Source organism: Passer domesticus, chromosome 6 (genome assembly GCF_036417665.1).
Source record: "Passer domesticus isolate bPasDom1 chromosome 6, bPasDom1.hap1, whole genome shotgun sequence".
NCBI lineage: Eukaryota > Metazoa > Chordata > Aves > Passeriformes > Passeridae > Passer > Passer domesticus.
The window spans coordinates 45,149,148-45,166,043 of record NC_087479.1 but is presented as its reverse complement, the minus strand read 5'-3'; the positions used below and the strand labels follow the sequence as shown (position 1 = coordinate 45,166,043).

Sequence of the window (16,896 nt, the reverse complement as noted above, 5' to 3'; positions counted from 1 at the left end):
AACCATGCAGCACGCTCTTTGTGCAGATGAAAGAAAATGTTCCTGTCCCCTGGGACATGGACAGCACTGCTGTCAGGAGCTGGAGACCTTAGTGACATTTGCTCCAGGACAAAAAAATAAGGCTTGTGCACAACACAGCCAAGATGTTTCCCCCAAATAAAACAATCATGGAAAACTCACCACTCTTAGCAGATTCCGCCGCTCTTTGAAGGTGGCACAGCACCCAAGGATGCCAGTGACCATGACCACCACGCCAGCCACCACCAGGATATAAGCAGTTGCAGAGTATGTGCTGGAGGAGAGCAGGCTGATGTAGTCACTCTTCTCAGCCAGGGTCCAGGCGCCCACTGCCATCACGGCCCCACCAGCCAGCTGGGGAGAGAGAGAACAAGCAAATGAAGGGTGCCTGAGGCATGAACCTCCTCACCTCCCAGAGCAGCTGCACAGGGACAGCAGGATGCACCACAGCTCCATCAGCTAGCCAAAGATGATCTACATTAAAGGATGGACTCACTGGGACTGGAGCAGGTCCTGAGCTTCCAGTTCAGCACCCCAGGCAGCCTGAGATGGAAGCTACCTAAACCATCTACCTGTGTACAGCAGCTCATACTCAGACCAGAGTCTTCCCAAATGTAGCCACAATGGGTTTTGGGCAAATAAAACATGTAAAATCTGTATGACCAGGCTGGCTGGCTAAACTTTAACCCTTGTGACAAGTGAACACAGAGAACCCAACCACATCCCTAGCCATCCCCTCTCTCCTTGTAAGCCTTCAGCTTCCAGGGTTTTAGGCAGCTTCTGGTAAACTCACACAGTTTTTCTTAAAGGTCTGATCTGTCTCCATTGCTCTGTCCCATGCACCAAAGTAAAACACAATCCTTTGGCATCAGTAATTTTTCTGGTGGAAAGTATGACTCTAAGAAGCTCTGTAGTGGATCAGCTGCAAGAAGGTGTGCGTCATCTCCAGCACTCCCTCTGCCATTTTGAGAGAAGGAATGGCAAGACAGTGGAGCCCTCAGGCTCCTGGAAAAAGTAAACCAGGTAAAAAAATCAAAGCTTATTTTCAGACTTCCTGTAATTTTCTATTTCTCTATTTGGTAACATGACCTAGAAACAGCCACATTGTCAAACCACAACTTCTGCAGCCTGAGCAGCCAAGCCCGAACAGTGACATTTCACCCAACAGGACCAAGGCTGTGTCCTATTGACATCAGCACTTCTTCCCAAAGACTTCATTATGCCCAAGGTTTCTGCACCCCTGACACCAAAACTGCAGTGCCACCTCATTGCCTCTGACACAGACGGAGTTTTCTTACCCAGAAAAAGAAGTTGAAGATGAAGAGAAGGTACTTCAGACAGATGGTCCCACATGTTTCCTTCTTTTCTGTATACTCACGCATCTTTCTGGTTCACCAAGTTCCTAAAGAAAAAAACAAAACCAGAAAAGCTTGAGCGAGTCAGTCATCACACCACTTCTCCCAGAAGGCCAGCATTACTACCCTCCTCCTGCAAGATCTAACACTTGCAATCTTTTGAAGTCAGCTGGTGAACAAGCCCTTCAGCTGACTTCAGGGACACAGGACAGCATTTGCCCAGATAAAGAGCTCTCGTATCCAGTTGGGTGACCTACACACAAGATCTTGTACAATCCCAGGCCTGCTCTCCAGAAAATTCCACTCTGGCTCCTGACTGCAGCCTGTGGCTGCTGTTCTGAAGGTGGCAACAGAAATCTTGGTCTCTGATATTTATGGAATAATCTGTCTCCAAATACTATTATTTTCTCAGTGGCATTGGTTACAACTGCCTTAAATAGATCCTTCTCTAAGTTTGGGCTATTTTTGATCTTTACAACTGTAACTGGGAACACACTTGTTATATGTTCAGATGTCCTATCCTTTTTGAACCATAGCAGTCTGTTGGAGTAATTAATTCTCTTCTTCACTGCTTACTTTCCATGGCCCTTTTCACTGGCTAGCTGTCCCCCAGGGCATTAAAAGACTGTCCCAGCTACTAAGAGGAAGAAACACAACCCTTGGCTTCAGATGATCTGACAGCATGAAATGTCCCTGCAGATATGTAAGGAATGGGATTTTGCTGTGAGTCAGTCCCAGTGCACTGTTACAGTCCTGCTGCACCCTGGAGCACATTTCCCAGAAGTGAATCTGCAGCAGAACCTCTCAAAAAAACATCCTCATCATAGCCTGACCAGGCAGACAGGACAAAAGCACTGCACAGAGTATTGCTGCCAGCATCACCTGTGTGAGGCAGGATGTAGAAGTGCAACCAAATCCTCACCACTTGCATTCAGTTAAAAAATCTCCCTTTGTTCCCACACGAGCCAGCAAGGAATGATGCAAACACTGTGCACCAACATCAGAGTGCAATGTTTTCCTAAAGCAGCAATTTCCCTGGAAGCAGGAAGGCAAACAGCCTCTACATTCTTCCAGAGGCATGGAGTTCATGCTTAGTTAAAATACAAAACTTCTTCACACAAGTGATGAAAGCTCCCTCCAGGGACCAAGCTGCACCCAGCCATGCAGTACAGACTCATCTACCTTGGCAAAACACCTGACAGCAAAGTGAGAAACAGGTACACAGCCAGGCTGCACATCAGGTCACTATCAGCATTATCTTTGCCACCACACTTCTAATGTCTGGAGCCAGATGAACCAAGGCTGGGAATAGCAGCATTCTGCAGCACAATTGTATTTTGTTTGCAGGAAACTATTTCCTTGTGCTTCATGCCAGCCCACTCAAAAGCCCCAGCCAGGCCCGTGCTTTAGAAACTAACAAATGAAGCTAACAAGGAAAGCAAGAGTGTGAACATGCCAACAGTCCCACCCATGCCCATCCCCATTTCACAAGAAAACATTTTTCTCGGAATAACATCTGGCAACAGCAGCTGGCAGCAGAATGCTGATTCACTGGCAAAGGGAGCAGCTCTGAGATGGTGGCACAGATCAAGGAGAACAACTCTTCAGAGTTATCTCCAGAAGAGATCAGAACTTCCAGCAATGCTCAGATTAATTACCATGTTGCAGCACAAAAGGGCCCCGGGCTTTGGGAAGGAATGGATGCTGCTGGTACCGTATGCACTGACCAGGCTTGCAAATTCTCCATGAGAAGACGCCCCAAGAACACAGCATGCACGGAAGGTGACAGATTTACAGTGCCCAGAGGCTTCATTGAGCCACAGAACAAGAATGGCAGCAGCAAGGCAGCCACCCACACCTGCACAACTCAGAACAGGTACCTCAGCCCAGATCTGAGAGATGCCTTCCAGTAACAGGAATTCTGGCCACCCCTTCTAATATCAGGGCTGTATGTAGAGGAACGTGCACTGCAGCCTTGCAGAGACTGACCAGGGGATGATAACCATGCTTTCTGTCCTTAGGCTCCTTGGCTCAGTTTCCCTCTTGCTCCTGAGGATTTTAGGAACCAGCCTTCCTTCATTGTTTCCTTCCTTCCATCGGTCCATCCGTCTGTCCCCTACCTACTGCCATACAGCAGGTGCTGGGCTCTAGCAAGGGATACTAACTTGTCCCTCCTTCTGATCCAAGAGCTCAGAAATCCCAGTCACAGCTCCATCTAGTCCAGGGTGAGGATTGGGCAGCAGAGACTGCACTTGCATCAGATGACAGACAGTCTGAAATCCCCCTCAAGACTGCAGGTCCTGCTCCACCCAGCACTGGGTACAGGCCTTTCAGACAGCCTGGCTTCACTGCTGGCAGGAGAGGATATGCCGGTTTCCAGAGAGCTGGCAGGGAACAGCTGCAGGTTTATAAAGCAGGCTGAATCACCAGGGATGGCAGACCATGAATCAGAAAGCAATCAGGGCTGTCTCCTGTTTGATCTATCCTTCCTAGCCAGGAGCAGAGCTGATGGCACTGGCTGCCTCTGCATGCTTAATGACTCACCCAGCCAACTATTAAGGCAAAGGCAGCTCTGCAGACCCTCTTTTTGGAAGTCCTGTTTGTGCTCCTTGCCTCACACAGCGATCTGCTGCCTCCCATCACCTGCAAAGACAGGGTCAGGCTTCAGGGAGCTATCCTGATCTTCGGGGAAAGCAAGAGAGGGCAGGAGACTACAGTGAAATGCTTTTCCCAAGGAGCCCCAGCAGGAGCGGGGAACCACGATCTGCTTCCCAGGCTTAGGGTCACTTCAGGCTCTGAGCCTCATGGTCCCAAAAAGCAGAGGTGCTGATCAGTGTCACAGCACCAGGATGAACAGGAGGGCCTCATCCTGAATCCACTGACGTAGCCAGGGTCTCTTGCCTTCAGTCATCCTTACAACAAACCCTCAGTACTGTTATGAATCACTCTTGAAACCGGACAAGGAGCAGCAACAGCAATTAACACACATAATTCTGTTCTATTTTAAACACTGAGGAAAAATCCTGTTCTGAATCACTATCAATAATTACACATGAGCTCTCTGATGAACAGGAAATGGAAAGCTCTGCCACAAAGGTATATTTACAAATTACATAAAAACATAATAATTAAACATGAGCTTCATAATGGGAAGTACTTTGCCAACGGAAAAAGTGGTTACAAGACTAAAAGTGCTTCCATAATGAAGTTTACTTGGTCCAGTCCAACACACAGTAGCTTCATCAGCAAATTAAATTTCAGGAAGCAATCAAGGAATACAGGCTGTGAAATTTACTCACACAATGGAAAGAAGTATTTTTATGGAAGTCACGAGAATCAACAAGAGGTTCCTACTATGCCCACACACACTTCAACAGAAATGACAGAGAGAAATAATTCTCTAGGGAAAACAAAATGCATTAAGCCGAGAGGAAAAAACAAGTGACAGAACCTGCAGATGAAAAGGAGGGGTAACAATCTGAAGATTAATTCAATAAACTAGGAGTTGAACAGCTTGAATCCAGCTTCCCACTCTGACAAGACTTTGTGCATAGACTTAGGCAAGTCCCTCAGTCTGACCCTTGCCTCTCTCTTCCTCCCCAGTGCAAGACCCTCATCTTTCTCTAAACGCAGTGATTTTATGAAGATTTGCACTGAGAAACTCTGCTGATGGAGGAATGCCAGCTGAGAGGCATGACAGGCTCCAGGTGACTGGCAAATTGGCAAAAGCCCGACAGCAACATGATTTCATGGACTCAAAACTGCTTTTGCCAGCAAAGACTATTTCAGCCAGTGAACTGGAATAACCTCTTTTATAATTAGTAAAATACATACTTATAATGAGAGGAATGCCTGGTAAAGCGCTTTTGGCAATAATTTATGAGGCTTGCTGGTTCAAATACATCAGAGATTGAGAGATGCTAACAATGAATTACACGAGTAACAGTGGATAACAGTGGAATAACAGTGAAGCAAGGAGGAACCTATGCAAACAGCTCAAAAAGATAAAAAAGATAAAGAGTGAGCTCCTCCTGCCCTGTGTGACTGCAAGTCACAACCTCCTAGGAGGGTAAGAATATACAGTGCATGACTGCCAGGCAAGGCTGGGATCACATCAAACATGAAACCATTCTATGGTCTGATTTTTTTGGGCTCTCATCCTACCATGACTGAACCTTTAGGACAAACTGGACCACAAGAACTCACCAGAAGTTGAGCAGTATGGCTCCAGTTCTGGGTGCTGAGCATATGGGAACACAAGCACTGCACAGACAACTGTGAAATCTAAAATTTCAATGGCAGGACTTGCTCTGTCTGTTCCACACCACACCACTGTATTTTTATTTGCAGACCCAAAGGCACACAGAGCCCAGCTCAGAAAGCATATGACATGCACATACACACACACACACACACACACACACACACACACACACTCCTGCTGGATAGACATTCATTTAGTCATCCCAGACACTGCTTGGTACATTTGCCTCAACTTGCACAGTAACAGCACTTAATTAAACAGCAAAGAAAGCCAGGCCTGCAGGCTTTTTCTGCACACTGTGCCCTAAAGCAGCATCTGACAGATGGGAAAGAAACAATGCCAAAGAAAACGAATAGCTCCCAGGCCATTAAAAGCATCATTATTTAAAAGTATTGATTTTTGAGTGATAGCAAGCAAATTGGTATCAAACACTTCAGTGACAACTATTGCACAGATAACTCATACACCACAACTCAGATAACTTCTAACATCTTTGCCAAAGCACACAAGAAAGCCTTGCTGCAAGAAATCCCACCGTACCTGTGCTGTAACAAAAGTGCAACCACTGGGCACACTGCTGGCCTGGAGGGAAATGTTCCTCTGGAGACCATCTGAGCTGGGTCAGAACACCCTGGCAGCCATGAGCAAACAGAGCAGACATCCTTCCCTTGGTATGTGCAGTGCAGCTGTGGGCCAGTAACTTTCATCTTCAGCAAACTCACTGACATTCTTTGTCAAGGCTAAACTCCAGCCCTTGAAAGCATGACCTCTCTTGAGTTCCCTCTCTAAGATGAAAACATTACCACTGACACTTTACCTACCCCACTGAACATCTTCAGAAAGGGCCTCCAGCTGCTTTTCGCCTGCCAGAAAGCAGCTAAAAGTAATTTAAGTAAAGCCTTCCCAGGAGAGGAATTCTAAAGCTTGCAGGTAAAGAGGTCAAATTCACACCGTGTGCCATTATCCACCCCAAATTGACAGCCAACATGGATCAGCAGTCTTGACACTGACCTTTCACCACCAAAGCAGGTGACAGCACCAGTGCAAATGTTCAGTCCTCTTCAAAGGCTTTTTTCCACCCCCTCTCTTCTTGATGGCTCTAGTCTGCTGCTGGATTCAGGAAAGCAGAAATCTGAAGGAAAAAAGAAGAGAGATGCAGAAAATCATAATAATTCTGAAATCAATATATGATTATATGCTTTGCCATCAAGTCCTTTAAGCAGAGAGCACATGATTTCAGAATACCTCTTAAGAATGCATTTGATTAAACTGTGAAGTGTGCACTGGATAACAGGGAAGAGCTTAAGTGCAGCAGGGGGGAGCATGAACATCTTCTTCTGGTAGAAAGCTGTCAGAACAGGTTTGTATTTACTGCTGCATTCTGTAAATGCTGCTATCAATTCTGTCAAGGCTGTGTACACAAAATGACAGCTCATTCTGGTGCAAAAGGCCTGAAAGTAACTCCATGAGAAAGCTCAGGAAGATCCTACAGTGCAGTGCAAAGCCCTTCTTAGTGTTAGTGCCTTGAAGCGATCAAGTTTTCAACCTGGTCATGGGCAACCCCAGCCTCTCTCCTTCTTCAGCTCTCCCTTCTGATGAAGCCATGTTCATTGATAACCACACTCCAGCCACAGGATTCATCCCATCAAGATTCAGTCACGGCAAGTAGGTTGTAGCTTTCTAGCAGCACAGTGGCTTCCAAGTCCTCCCGTTTGTTGCCTGCACTGAGTGTACCAGTGCAGAGACACCTCACCACATCACCTCTTCAGAAATATCCTCCAGTGTGCCCAGCACAGGGCAGAACAGGCTGAGGGCCCTTGCTAGCACTCCATCTCTCTAACCTTGGCATGTCATCCTAGGCCTTGTCATTTCTGTGGAGGCAGCTAGGCTGCACAAGTTTGTACTGGAAATGGCCTCTAGCATCCTCTCTTTCCCCTGCTTTTCTAAGGTAGAGGGTCCCAAACTAGCACAGTATGGACAACACATCTTCATTTATAACCAGCTTGGATCATGCCTGCTTCCATTCCCTATGAAAAATGATGCCAATAAGAGCCAGGAATTTGTTGATTCACATTACTACACAGCCTCTGGACCACAAAAACATCTCTTTAGAGAAACAAGTGGAAATTCCATTTCTTCCACCACTGGAGAGCAGGCCAAACAAAGTTCTTGGGTTCATTAATTAAAGGTCAGGTAAAGGAACTTTCTGAGGAACTAGGGAGAGAAGGCACAGTCACCTAGAAGGCAAGCAATAGTTCTTAAGAATCCTCCTGAGGCTGGGCCCAAACTCTCCAAGACCAGCCCTAGTGCCCTGCCCTTTATTCATGTGCTTCATGCAGCTCCCACACTTTTCAAAAGGGAAAGCTGAGCCAGGACACAAAGCTCAGTGCTTTGCTTTCCATCTCAGCATATTGAAACGTGCTGCAAAGTCAAAGTACTTGTGCCTTTGACTGGGGAGAATGCAAAACACAAGTCAGGCATCCACCGAGGAGGAAAAGCTCCAGCTAAAGAATTGTCATTTAAATTTAGGGGGGAGATGGGAGAGCAGGCACACAGAACAAATTTTGGTAAAAATCCCTCCTCCTTGACATCTCTGGCAGACCCTGCTTGACCCTACCTCTTGACCGGGAGAGCACTTTTCCAAAGAATTGAGAGAGGGTAAGTTTGTTCCCACTCTGGGAATCTGGGAGGATCTCATATCAACAGTCTGTGTCAAAGCAACATCACCACTGGCACATGACAGCCCTGCTGTCACCCCTCAGGATGCTCACCAAATCCCTCCTTTCTTCTGCCCTGGCCCAAGGTGCTGTGGTTTGAAAAGACCCCTCAAGAGAGATGTAGCCCCAAACTCCTGCTAATTTCGGTAAGAGCCAGGTATTCAGAGAGAAGCTGTATGCCTAACACACCTGAGCAGTCACCTGCTCTTTGAGACAAGACTGTCTCTCCAGAGAAGAGCTTTCACTCATATTTTCAAGACCGTTTACTGCCCATGGGAGGGGCTTACTGAAGCATAAATAACAATAAGCATAAATTTCAAACTCAGCAAGGATTTACATGTTCAGCACCACCCACATACCTGCAAATTAAGTGTTTTATGAGGGGGTTAGCCAAACTGGGTGAGGCAATGCCTGGCTGTGGGATCCTTGAGGATAACAAGGACCTTGGCATAAAACCAATTTTACAACCATTAAGAAAAGAAGGCATAAGAGAGAAAGATAAGAGTGATCGAGCGTGCCTGGGACTGTGTGTCTGTATCCTAGCACTGTTTCACTACAAAGCAAACAAAAAGCCCTTCCCTGACAAAACATTCACAGTCAGCCCTAACCTGAGAGCAGAAAGCCCATGTCTCCTGCTCCCAGAAGTGGGTAAGCAGGGAAACAAGAAGCACCTAGTCCCCATCACGAGCTGGAAGGCAGGCAGAGACCAGCACCCACTGTGTGACCAAGGGAAACTCCTTCTGTGTCAAACAACATCCTCTTGTATCCCACAAGGCCTCCTTTATCCTGAAGGATCCCAAAGCACTTTACACTATTTATACACAGGAACCACTTCACTAGTCATTGAGCTGAGGAGAGGAACAATAATCTTCTCTTTTCTCTCACTGGAAGCTGCAGAAATCAGTGCCTGGCTGTGTTTGCAGAGAGCTCATAGCAATGAGGGTTTGACACAACAAGGAGCAATAGTTCAGATAGGTCAGGGTCAGCCAACAGACAAGGCAAACTCTTCACTGCAGCCTACTATTGGTATTTTAAACTCTATTTTCCCAACTCTGCTCATGGGCATTGTGGGATTCTTTTTGTTTGGGGTTTTCTTTTCCTTTTTTTTTATTTTTAAGCAGGGCTTTGTCTGCACTGGAGAATTTACCAGTAGCATTAAACCACATTTCTAAACAAAACATTTTGTGCCAAATCAGCTTTCTGCCTGATCCCTTCCTATTCATTATCTTCCTATTCATCCCATTCTTTTTGAGCCCAGTGCTCTGAAGCAAAGCCACTGGGTTCTCAGTGTTTTCAGAGAGTGCTCACAAAACCTCCCTGCCCTGTAGCCATGCCAGTACTAGAACCAAGTCAACAAGCACTGAAAGTCCTGGGAAGATAGAAATCCCCCCAGCCTCCACAAAGCCTATTCAGGCAAATCTCTGCACAAATTTCAAAGCACTCTCCAAATGATGTAGCAGTGATGACCATTTTTTCACTCTCTACAAAAGCTGGGTTTTTACACAGTGGTTTGAGCTGAGGGCAAAGACTAATCAAAGAACACGTGCTGCACTGTAGCTCCTACACAATCACTCAAAATTTGGCTGCAGTCCTAGTACAGTTTTGCTCCCTACAAATCTGTACATTGAAAAGGTGCTCAGCTAAAACCCAGTAGATTTTCTACCTCCCCACAGTGTCAGGTGCATATTCCACGGCAGATTGTCATCTTCAGTGCACCAAACTCACAAACAAATCATAGGGCTTAAAATCCCAGTGTTAAAAACTTATGCAGCAGTATTTGGAAGAGAGAACAGGCAATTTGTGTGCCACAAAGTATATCTCTAGCCTCTCAATCACACAGTGTTCTATAATCTCACTGCCTGAAAGATTCTCTGCCTCCTCAAAGCACCCCAATAAAGAAAAAAAGAGAGCAGGTTATAACAGGAGCACAGAGAGATTAAGTGCCTCTCCCAGCAGAGAGAAGGGGTGAATTTGCCCTCCTCAACATCCATCCTCCAGCAGCCAAGCTGTCCTGTCTTTTGGAAGACCAATGCAGAACACAAAGCTATAAACCACAAAGTTTTCAAGTTACTTGTTAGCACTGCCTTGCCTGTGCCCAAGACACCTGACTGCAAACAGCACAAAGCACGAGGTGCACAAAACCCCACACCTGCTTCAGCTTCTGTACAAAACTTGTCTTGAGTGAGTTGTTCCTGTTCTTGCTTTCTGTGGTGCAAACAAGGAAATCATGTCTCTGGAGTCATCCCACACATCTTTCCCAGGCAGCCTGCCTCAGTGTGAACTCCACTAAAATCATATTTTAAAAGCAGTTGACAAGGGATTTGGCAATGGAAACCAAGGTTAGCATTCTTACTCTTGCTGATTAGCTCAGGACCTGTGCCAGCCATGCCACAGAAAACCTCTGAGCATGCCAGCAGTGGAGCAGGTACCTGCAGTACCAGGAATGGGGCGATGCACTTTGCAGTGCCCTGGCACACAGACAGAAAAGGGAACATCACACAGACACAGAAAGGGACAACAGCAGCTCTCACCTCAGCATGGCAGCCACAGATGCCAGTGACAACTTCAGGAGCCTCCTTTGCTACACAGAATATCCTCGTGTGGAAACTCACATCTGGAAATACCCACTTTCCCAACAGCAGGACCAGGAATGGACAAGGAATCTCTTCTGACCATCAGTCCTTATATATATATCCCCAGTAACATCGTCTCTTAGAGTTGTTCTGAAGTGGTCACTGAACAATTTGAGGAGTTATATTCCTCTCTACAGCTAAAATCACTTTATTAGAGTCAGATCAAATATCAAGCACAGTCAAGGGCAATTAAATGACATTTCATTTCCCAGAGCTGTAAGTCGAAGTTCATAGGAGCTGTCTCTCTCCTGTTGCTATAGGAGCAGTGCTGGAAACAATGCTCAATCCACGCTGCATAAAGCTGCCTTGAAAAGGATCGTTCTTCCACTAAAATTAAACAACTCCCAGCCAAAAATAAAACATTCCTCCCCCTTCCGCCCGGTCCTTGTGTAGCACGTTTTAATGACTCCACCAAAACCATTTACGCAGCTGTTTTTGGAGCAGCCTGCAAACTTGACCGGGAGGCACCGGCATGTGAATAAACAACGGGGAGGCAAGGGCTGCCTCCAGGCAATTACTTGCTGGCCCTTCACCAAGGCTGGCAGCAGGAGACCAGCTACAAAGAAATCCCTGGTTCCACAGCACCAAGCTCCAAAGAAATCCCCCGGCCCCATGGCAACAAGGGCTTCCCTGAAACACCTGGCGCTGCCGGTGGCACGGGCAGCTGGGCTTGCTCTGGTCCTCTCCGCAGCTTCAAGCAAAGGCACAGCAAAGGGCAGCTCTCCATGAAGGGCACAGAGCCACGATCAGCACTGCAACTTTGGCAAGTCTGTCTCAGTGCACGTCCTGGTTTTGGTGGGATAGAGTCAGTGCTCCCCTTAGTAGCCGGTGCAGTGCTCAGTTTGGATTTAGTATGAGAACAATGTTGATAACAAACATGTTTTGGTTGTTGCTAAGCAGTGCTTACTCTAGATCAAGGACTTGTCTGTTTCCCACGCTATGCCATTAAGGAGGTGCACAAGAAGGGAAGGACCATGGCCAGGACAGATGATCCAAACTGGCCAAAGGGATGTTCCATGCCACAGAATGTCAGGTTCAGGATATAAACTGGGGGAGCTGTCCTGGAGCTGCTGGTCACTGCTGGGGGATGGCCTATGGAGTTGTGTTGTGCATCATTTGTGTTTCTTGGGGTTTATTCCTCTCTCACTCTCCTTTTCATTACTACTATTGTTATTAAAATTATTATTACTATCATTATATTTTACATTTGTTCAATTGATAAACTGCTCTTATCACAATCCATAACTTTTAATTATAATATTTTACTGATTCTTCATCCCATCCCATCAGTGCAGGTGCATGAAGGAGGGGTGGCTGCATGGTACAGAATTGCTGGCTGGGGTCAAACCATTACAGTGTAATCATCCACTTCATTTAGAGCTGGCAAGGAAAAGAAAGTGGGAAAGAATTCTAACAGATGCCAGCACAAAACAGCTGGACTTCAAAGGAAGCAGGAAAGTGCTGAAGGGGATTTCTCCACCAAACCACCCCCCTGTTAACTTAGCACTCTATGAAGAAGCTTCAATAAAGGAAAGCCTAAAATTACTTTGAAACTTAATCCTCCCCACAACCACCCCATCCACCTTAGAGGTCAATTTTCAAGTCAGGAGGAACCATTATCATCTCATCTGATCTCCTGTTATTTTAAAGCTTAACATTTAAAGGCTAGAAGCAGTCCACTCTATATTCTACAGTAGCACATTCTACCCTGGAATAACCCTCAAATACCAAGAAGACTCAAGAACACTTCAGGAGATGGGAGAAACCATACTTTGTTCCCTCAGAGCCTCTAAAAACATAACTGGCACATCCCCAGCATGCAGACTTCTTTGAGCTCAGCAGAAAGCAGCAGAGCACTTTGCTCTCCGTTGCTGGGCAGACTCATTATCCATCTTTCAATTCATCCAATGCCATTAGTGAGCAGGAGGGGAAAAGCAGTCCACAGCATGGCTCACTTGGAGGTTCAGACTCCCAGTAAGTCCTTAAGTATTAAAAGTAAAACATACCCAAGAGAAAATCCAAGAACAACACAGTCAAAAGTTTCTGAAGAAACCGAGTCACTATCTTCAATACTAAATGCCCACTATGAAAATGAGGTTCCTCTAGCATAGACAAGGATAGAGGAACCCAGAAAACAAAACTTATCTCATTCTTTTGAGGAATTTAGAAAAACCCAAAAATCCATGCTGGAAATAACCACGTCAATTCTAGCACAGAAAATATTCCTCCTATTACTCACCTCAGCCAAAAGAGTGTTCTAACTCTGACTGCCCAGGACAGGATAATGCAGGGAGAGGGGAGCAGAGCTGGCCACACATGCTTATCAGTGTCAAAAATTACGAGGATACTGATGATCCACAGCAGTTGTGCCCTCATACACGGGGAAACCAGCTTCCCACTTATCCCACTGTAAATATGTTACTGATAAGAATCACATTGATGTGACTACAATAATTTATTTTGGCTACTCTCGCTGCTCCCATCTAAGTTGGCTTATCCCTCCCTTCTTTTTTTTCTTAAAAGATTGTTAAAATTCTCGATGAAGTAGCAAACAATAAAACCCTTTTTTCTACAAGGGGGTTCTCTTCCACATGGAGACAGCCGCAGCCAAAGTAAAGCTCATGACACCAGTGAAAGCAGAGTTTTTCCTCTGCAACTGTCTACTTTTCCCTCCCCAGGCTTCTAGCAGCACACCTTGAGTCAGGATGCACATTCCAACAGTGCCTGGGGGCAAACAGCCCAGAGAAGTCAGCAGCCACGATCTTGTCCCAGTCTAAGCCCGGTGGTTTAAGTTCCCTTTTTTCTTCCTGTCTCAGACACATTGCATACACCAGAGGTGAGCCCTGTGGGGTGCACAATGGACAGAACAGGCTTTTGTTTGGCTCTCCAGAGCCCATTTCTGAGGCTGAGCACAGCCTCACTCCTCAAACATGAGCTCAGCCTGACACTTTCACTCTTTCCCTGCTCAGGAGAAGGAAAAAACCCAGACAACTGGGACTGAAAGGTGCAGGAACCAGCCTGACAGTTCTTCTTCCCCAAATATAGGAAGAGGTCCTCCCAGTAACAAGAAATATGTCCTTTTAAAAACCCTCCAAGCACACAGGGCACATTGGAGACCACACCAAATGTCTCCTCACCTCCGCAGACCTTCCACCTTTAGCCAAGTCTCCCAGCAAAGATGGAAAAGGGCTGTTGCACATAGCAAGGGGGAACCTGCAACCAGCCACAGCTCAATTCCTCAGCAAGTGCTACTTCCACACAGGACTGGACTCAGCCTTTCTGTGCTTCCACAGCCAAAACCACAAGCACAAAGCCCAGCACTTTCCCATCCACGCATTCCTTGCACACAGAACCACGGGACTCTCCTGCTCCCACGTGTCCATGTGCCTGGCTTCTGCACTCACTGTACACCCCTGTGATGGCACACAAAGCTGCCCACCACCTCCCTGCGAGCTCTGCATGCAGCTTGCAGTGACCATGGAGAAAAGGAGCCAACCACCTCTGTTGCCAGGGCAGTGTGGGGGTGAGATGTGGGATATGAATTCCTCCCTTCTGGATTCCACCAAAGCTAAGAAGAAATACTGACATTCACAAGCCATGACTCACGCCTGCCTTGTCAGACACTACAGAAGTCCTGCTCACTGCCTGGCATGTCAGAAATGTCAGCATGGTTGCCATCTGCCAGTTGGCTCTGATAGCAGATAAATTTCACCAAAACCATCCTTCCTCCTTATTTTCTTTATTGTTGTACCATGGTGGACAGCGAGGGTCAGAGTAGTCCCTAAAAACCATAGAGGCATTGTGGCTGCTACTTGAGCAGATAATAGGTCAGCGACTCACTCCAGACAAAACAGAAACCTCTCCCACAGTAATTCCTACCTCCCACAGTAATTCCTACCTCAAACCAGTCTTGGTCCCAGTTTTATCTGAATTTCATTAGTGAATGAGCCAACTAATCCATTGTTCATCCTCCAGCTATGCTGGTAAGTCATATGCTTGTACTGAAAGAGCTGCCAAGGACTACTTTCAGTCTGTGTTGAGCTGATTGCAGTCCTTTCTGAGATGCACCTACTGAGCTATAGAGCACTTTTCTGGCTGGGACTGGATAGTCCAGCAAGATCACCAAGATCCAAATGCAGCCCAGACTCCCAAACGCACTTGTTATTGCCAATAGTGCAAACAGTAGTCATCTGCTTGATCCTTCTCCTGTCCACTTCCTCTCCAAAGGAGCAGAAGTGTTCCAGGGTGAGGTATCAGACACATTTTCACCTTATCCACTTGTACAGCATAGTAGATCCTTCTCCCACAGCATCTCCAAAAGGTGTTTCTTCCTTCAAACCTATCCCTCTCCTACAGTGGCAAAGACACCAGGGAAACATGCCGTAAATTTCAGCCCAACTCCACTGTCCAACTTCCAGATCACAGCTACAAGGACAGATTTCACCAAAGCACAGGCACTCACCTTTACAACTCTTCCCACTGCCCCAGCTCCCCACTGCTGCTTTCTTTCTTATAAAAGTAAAGAAAACCTGGGTTGAGCAAGTGAACTTTGCTCCTTTTGTATCCAGATATGGCACCAGCTACAGATAAGAAACAATGGTCAATGCCAAACATTTTATGTCACCGACTTCTGCCTCAGCTTTTCTTTATGAAGCCTCATTACCACCGCCAGGAACAACCTGTGGGTCTGAGCAACATCCTCTCTTGCACTTCCCACACGTTTCATTTCCACCTCTCTAAAGAGGCCGTGCCACACCCCACATCCTCTCTGGGATACACTCATCTCAGCAGAGGAGAGGCAGCTCCATGGCAGCCTACAGGGATGCAGGCAATGCAATGTCAATCAGAGCTGCACAGTGTGTATTTGCTTGGCTGCACCCTGCAGACAGTGCCTGTAGATCAGCACCCAAATGAACCTAAACAGCTGCCAAGGACCCTCCCTCAACTGCTGCAGAACAGAATTCCTGATGTCCTTCCTTATCCTACTAAACCAGTATCATCCCACCTCCAATAATGTCCACCACTACTGGCATCAAAAGCATGTTATGAAATACACCACACACACACATATACATATGGGTATATATTTATATATATTTATATAACTCCATGAAAAGCCCAGCTGGCATGTCATGGCATCAGTCCACACTTGCATCCTTCTAAGGAGCTGGACACACTTTCACTCCCATGTTGAGCTTATTGCACTCTGGCCATACAGAGCTGCATAGCATTTTTCCAGCTTGGACTGGGGTCATAACCACCTGACCAGCACAAGAAATTCAGGCTAGAAACATGGACCAAGCTGGTCACACCCAAATGCCAGACCCCAAAACAGATCTCTTACTCAGCCATGAAATTCCAGGAAAACAGTCATCACCCTCCTGCTCATTTTGCCAAGAGTTTTATTACCACCAGGAGCCAGGACACAGGACTCCCTGAATCCATTCCCCAGGACCCCAGGCTGCTGAGATCACAACCAGAGGAGTCTGGCAGGCAGGACAGAAAGGAGCACTGAAGAGAGATGCCCATCAGCAGTGCTGCTACTGTGGCAGATCCCTCCAAGAGGGCCTGGCAGCCAACAGCTTCTGTGCTGTGGGGAGGGATGGAATGAGGCACTCTCCACAGAACTGACAGAACACCTCACCTCCATTCCACACACCTGCCATTCCTCATTTCTCCCTCCACAGCCTGGCTTCAGACACAGGGTAGCAGGGAAATGCACATTTCTCACAGACTGGGAAGATGGTCACCATCCTGGGGAAAAGCTCTGCCAAAATGCAGTACAAAAAAAGGATGGGAATATGGGATGGTTTTACAGTGACACTGTTCATTTCATTTCAGCTTTGCTGTGGCAAAAGAAAAACCACATTCAGGGTCTGAAAGGCAGGATGAGCAAGTGAGACAGAAGG

General features: G+C 46.6%; 1 protein-coding gene across 4 annotated transcripts in view; it reads right to left on the bottom strand.

Annotated features, from left to right (window-relative positions):
- CD151 (CD151 molecule (Raph blood group)) overlaps window positions 1-16,896 on the bottom strand; it is a 31,722-nt gene that overhangs the window by 11,883 nt on the left and 2,943 nt on the right. Inside the window, exons 2-5 of one of the 4 annotated variants that reach the window (XM_064425160.1) lie at window positions 6,649-6,769; window positions 3,918-4,016; window positions 1,317-1,420; window positions 181-372 (exon numbers count right to left, since the gene is read on the bottom strand). In XM_064425160.1, coding sequence (XP_064281230.1) covers window positions 181-372; window positions 1,317-1,400 — 276 coding nt within the window. In that variant the 5' untranslated portion in view covers window positions 1,401-1,420; window positions 3,918-4,016; window positions 6,649-6,769. Of the gene's footprint in view, window positions 1-180; window positions 373-1,316; window positions 1,421-3,917; window positions 4,017-6,648; window positions 6,770-10,885; window positions 11,315-13,226; window positions 13,359-16,896 lie in introns of those variants that run through there. The other 3 variants (XM_064425159.1, XM_064425158.1, XM_064425157.1) reach the window with 3 other exon arrangements.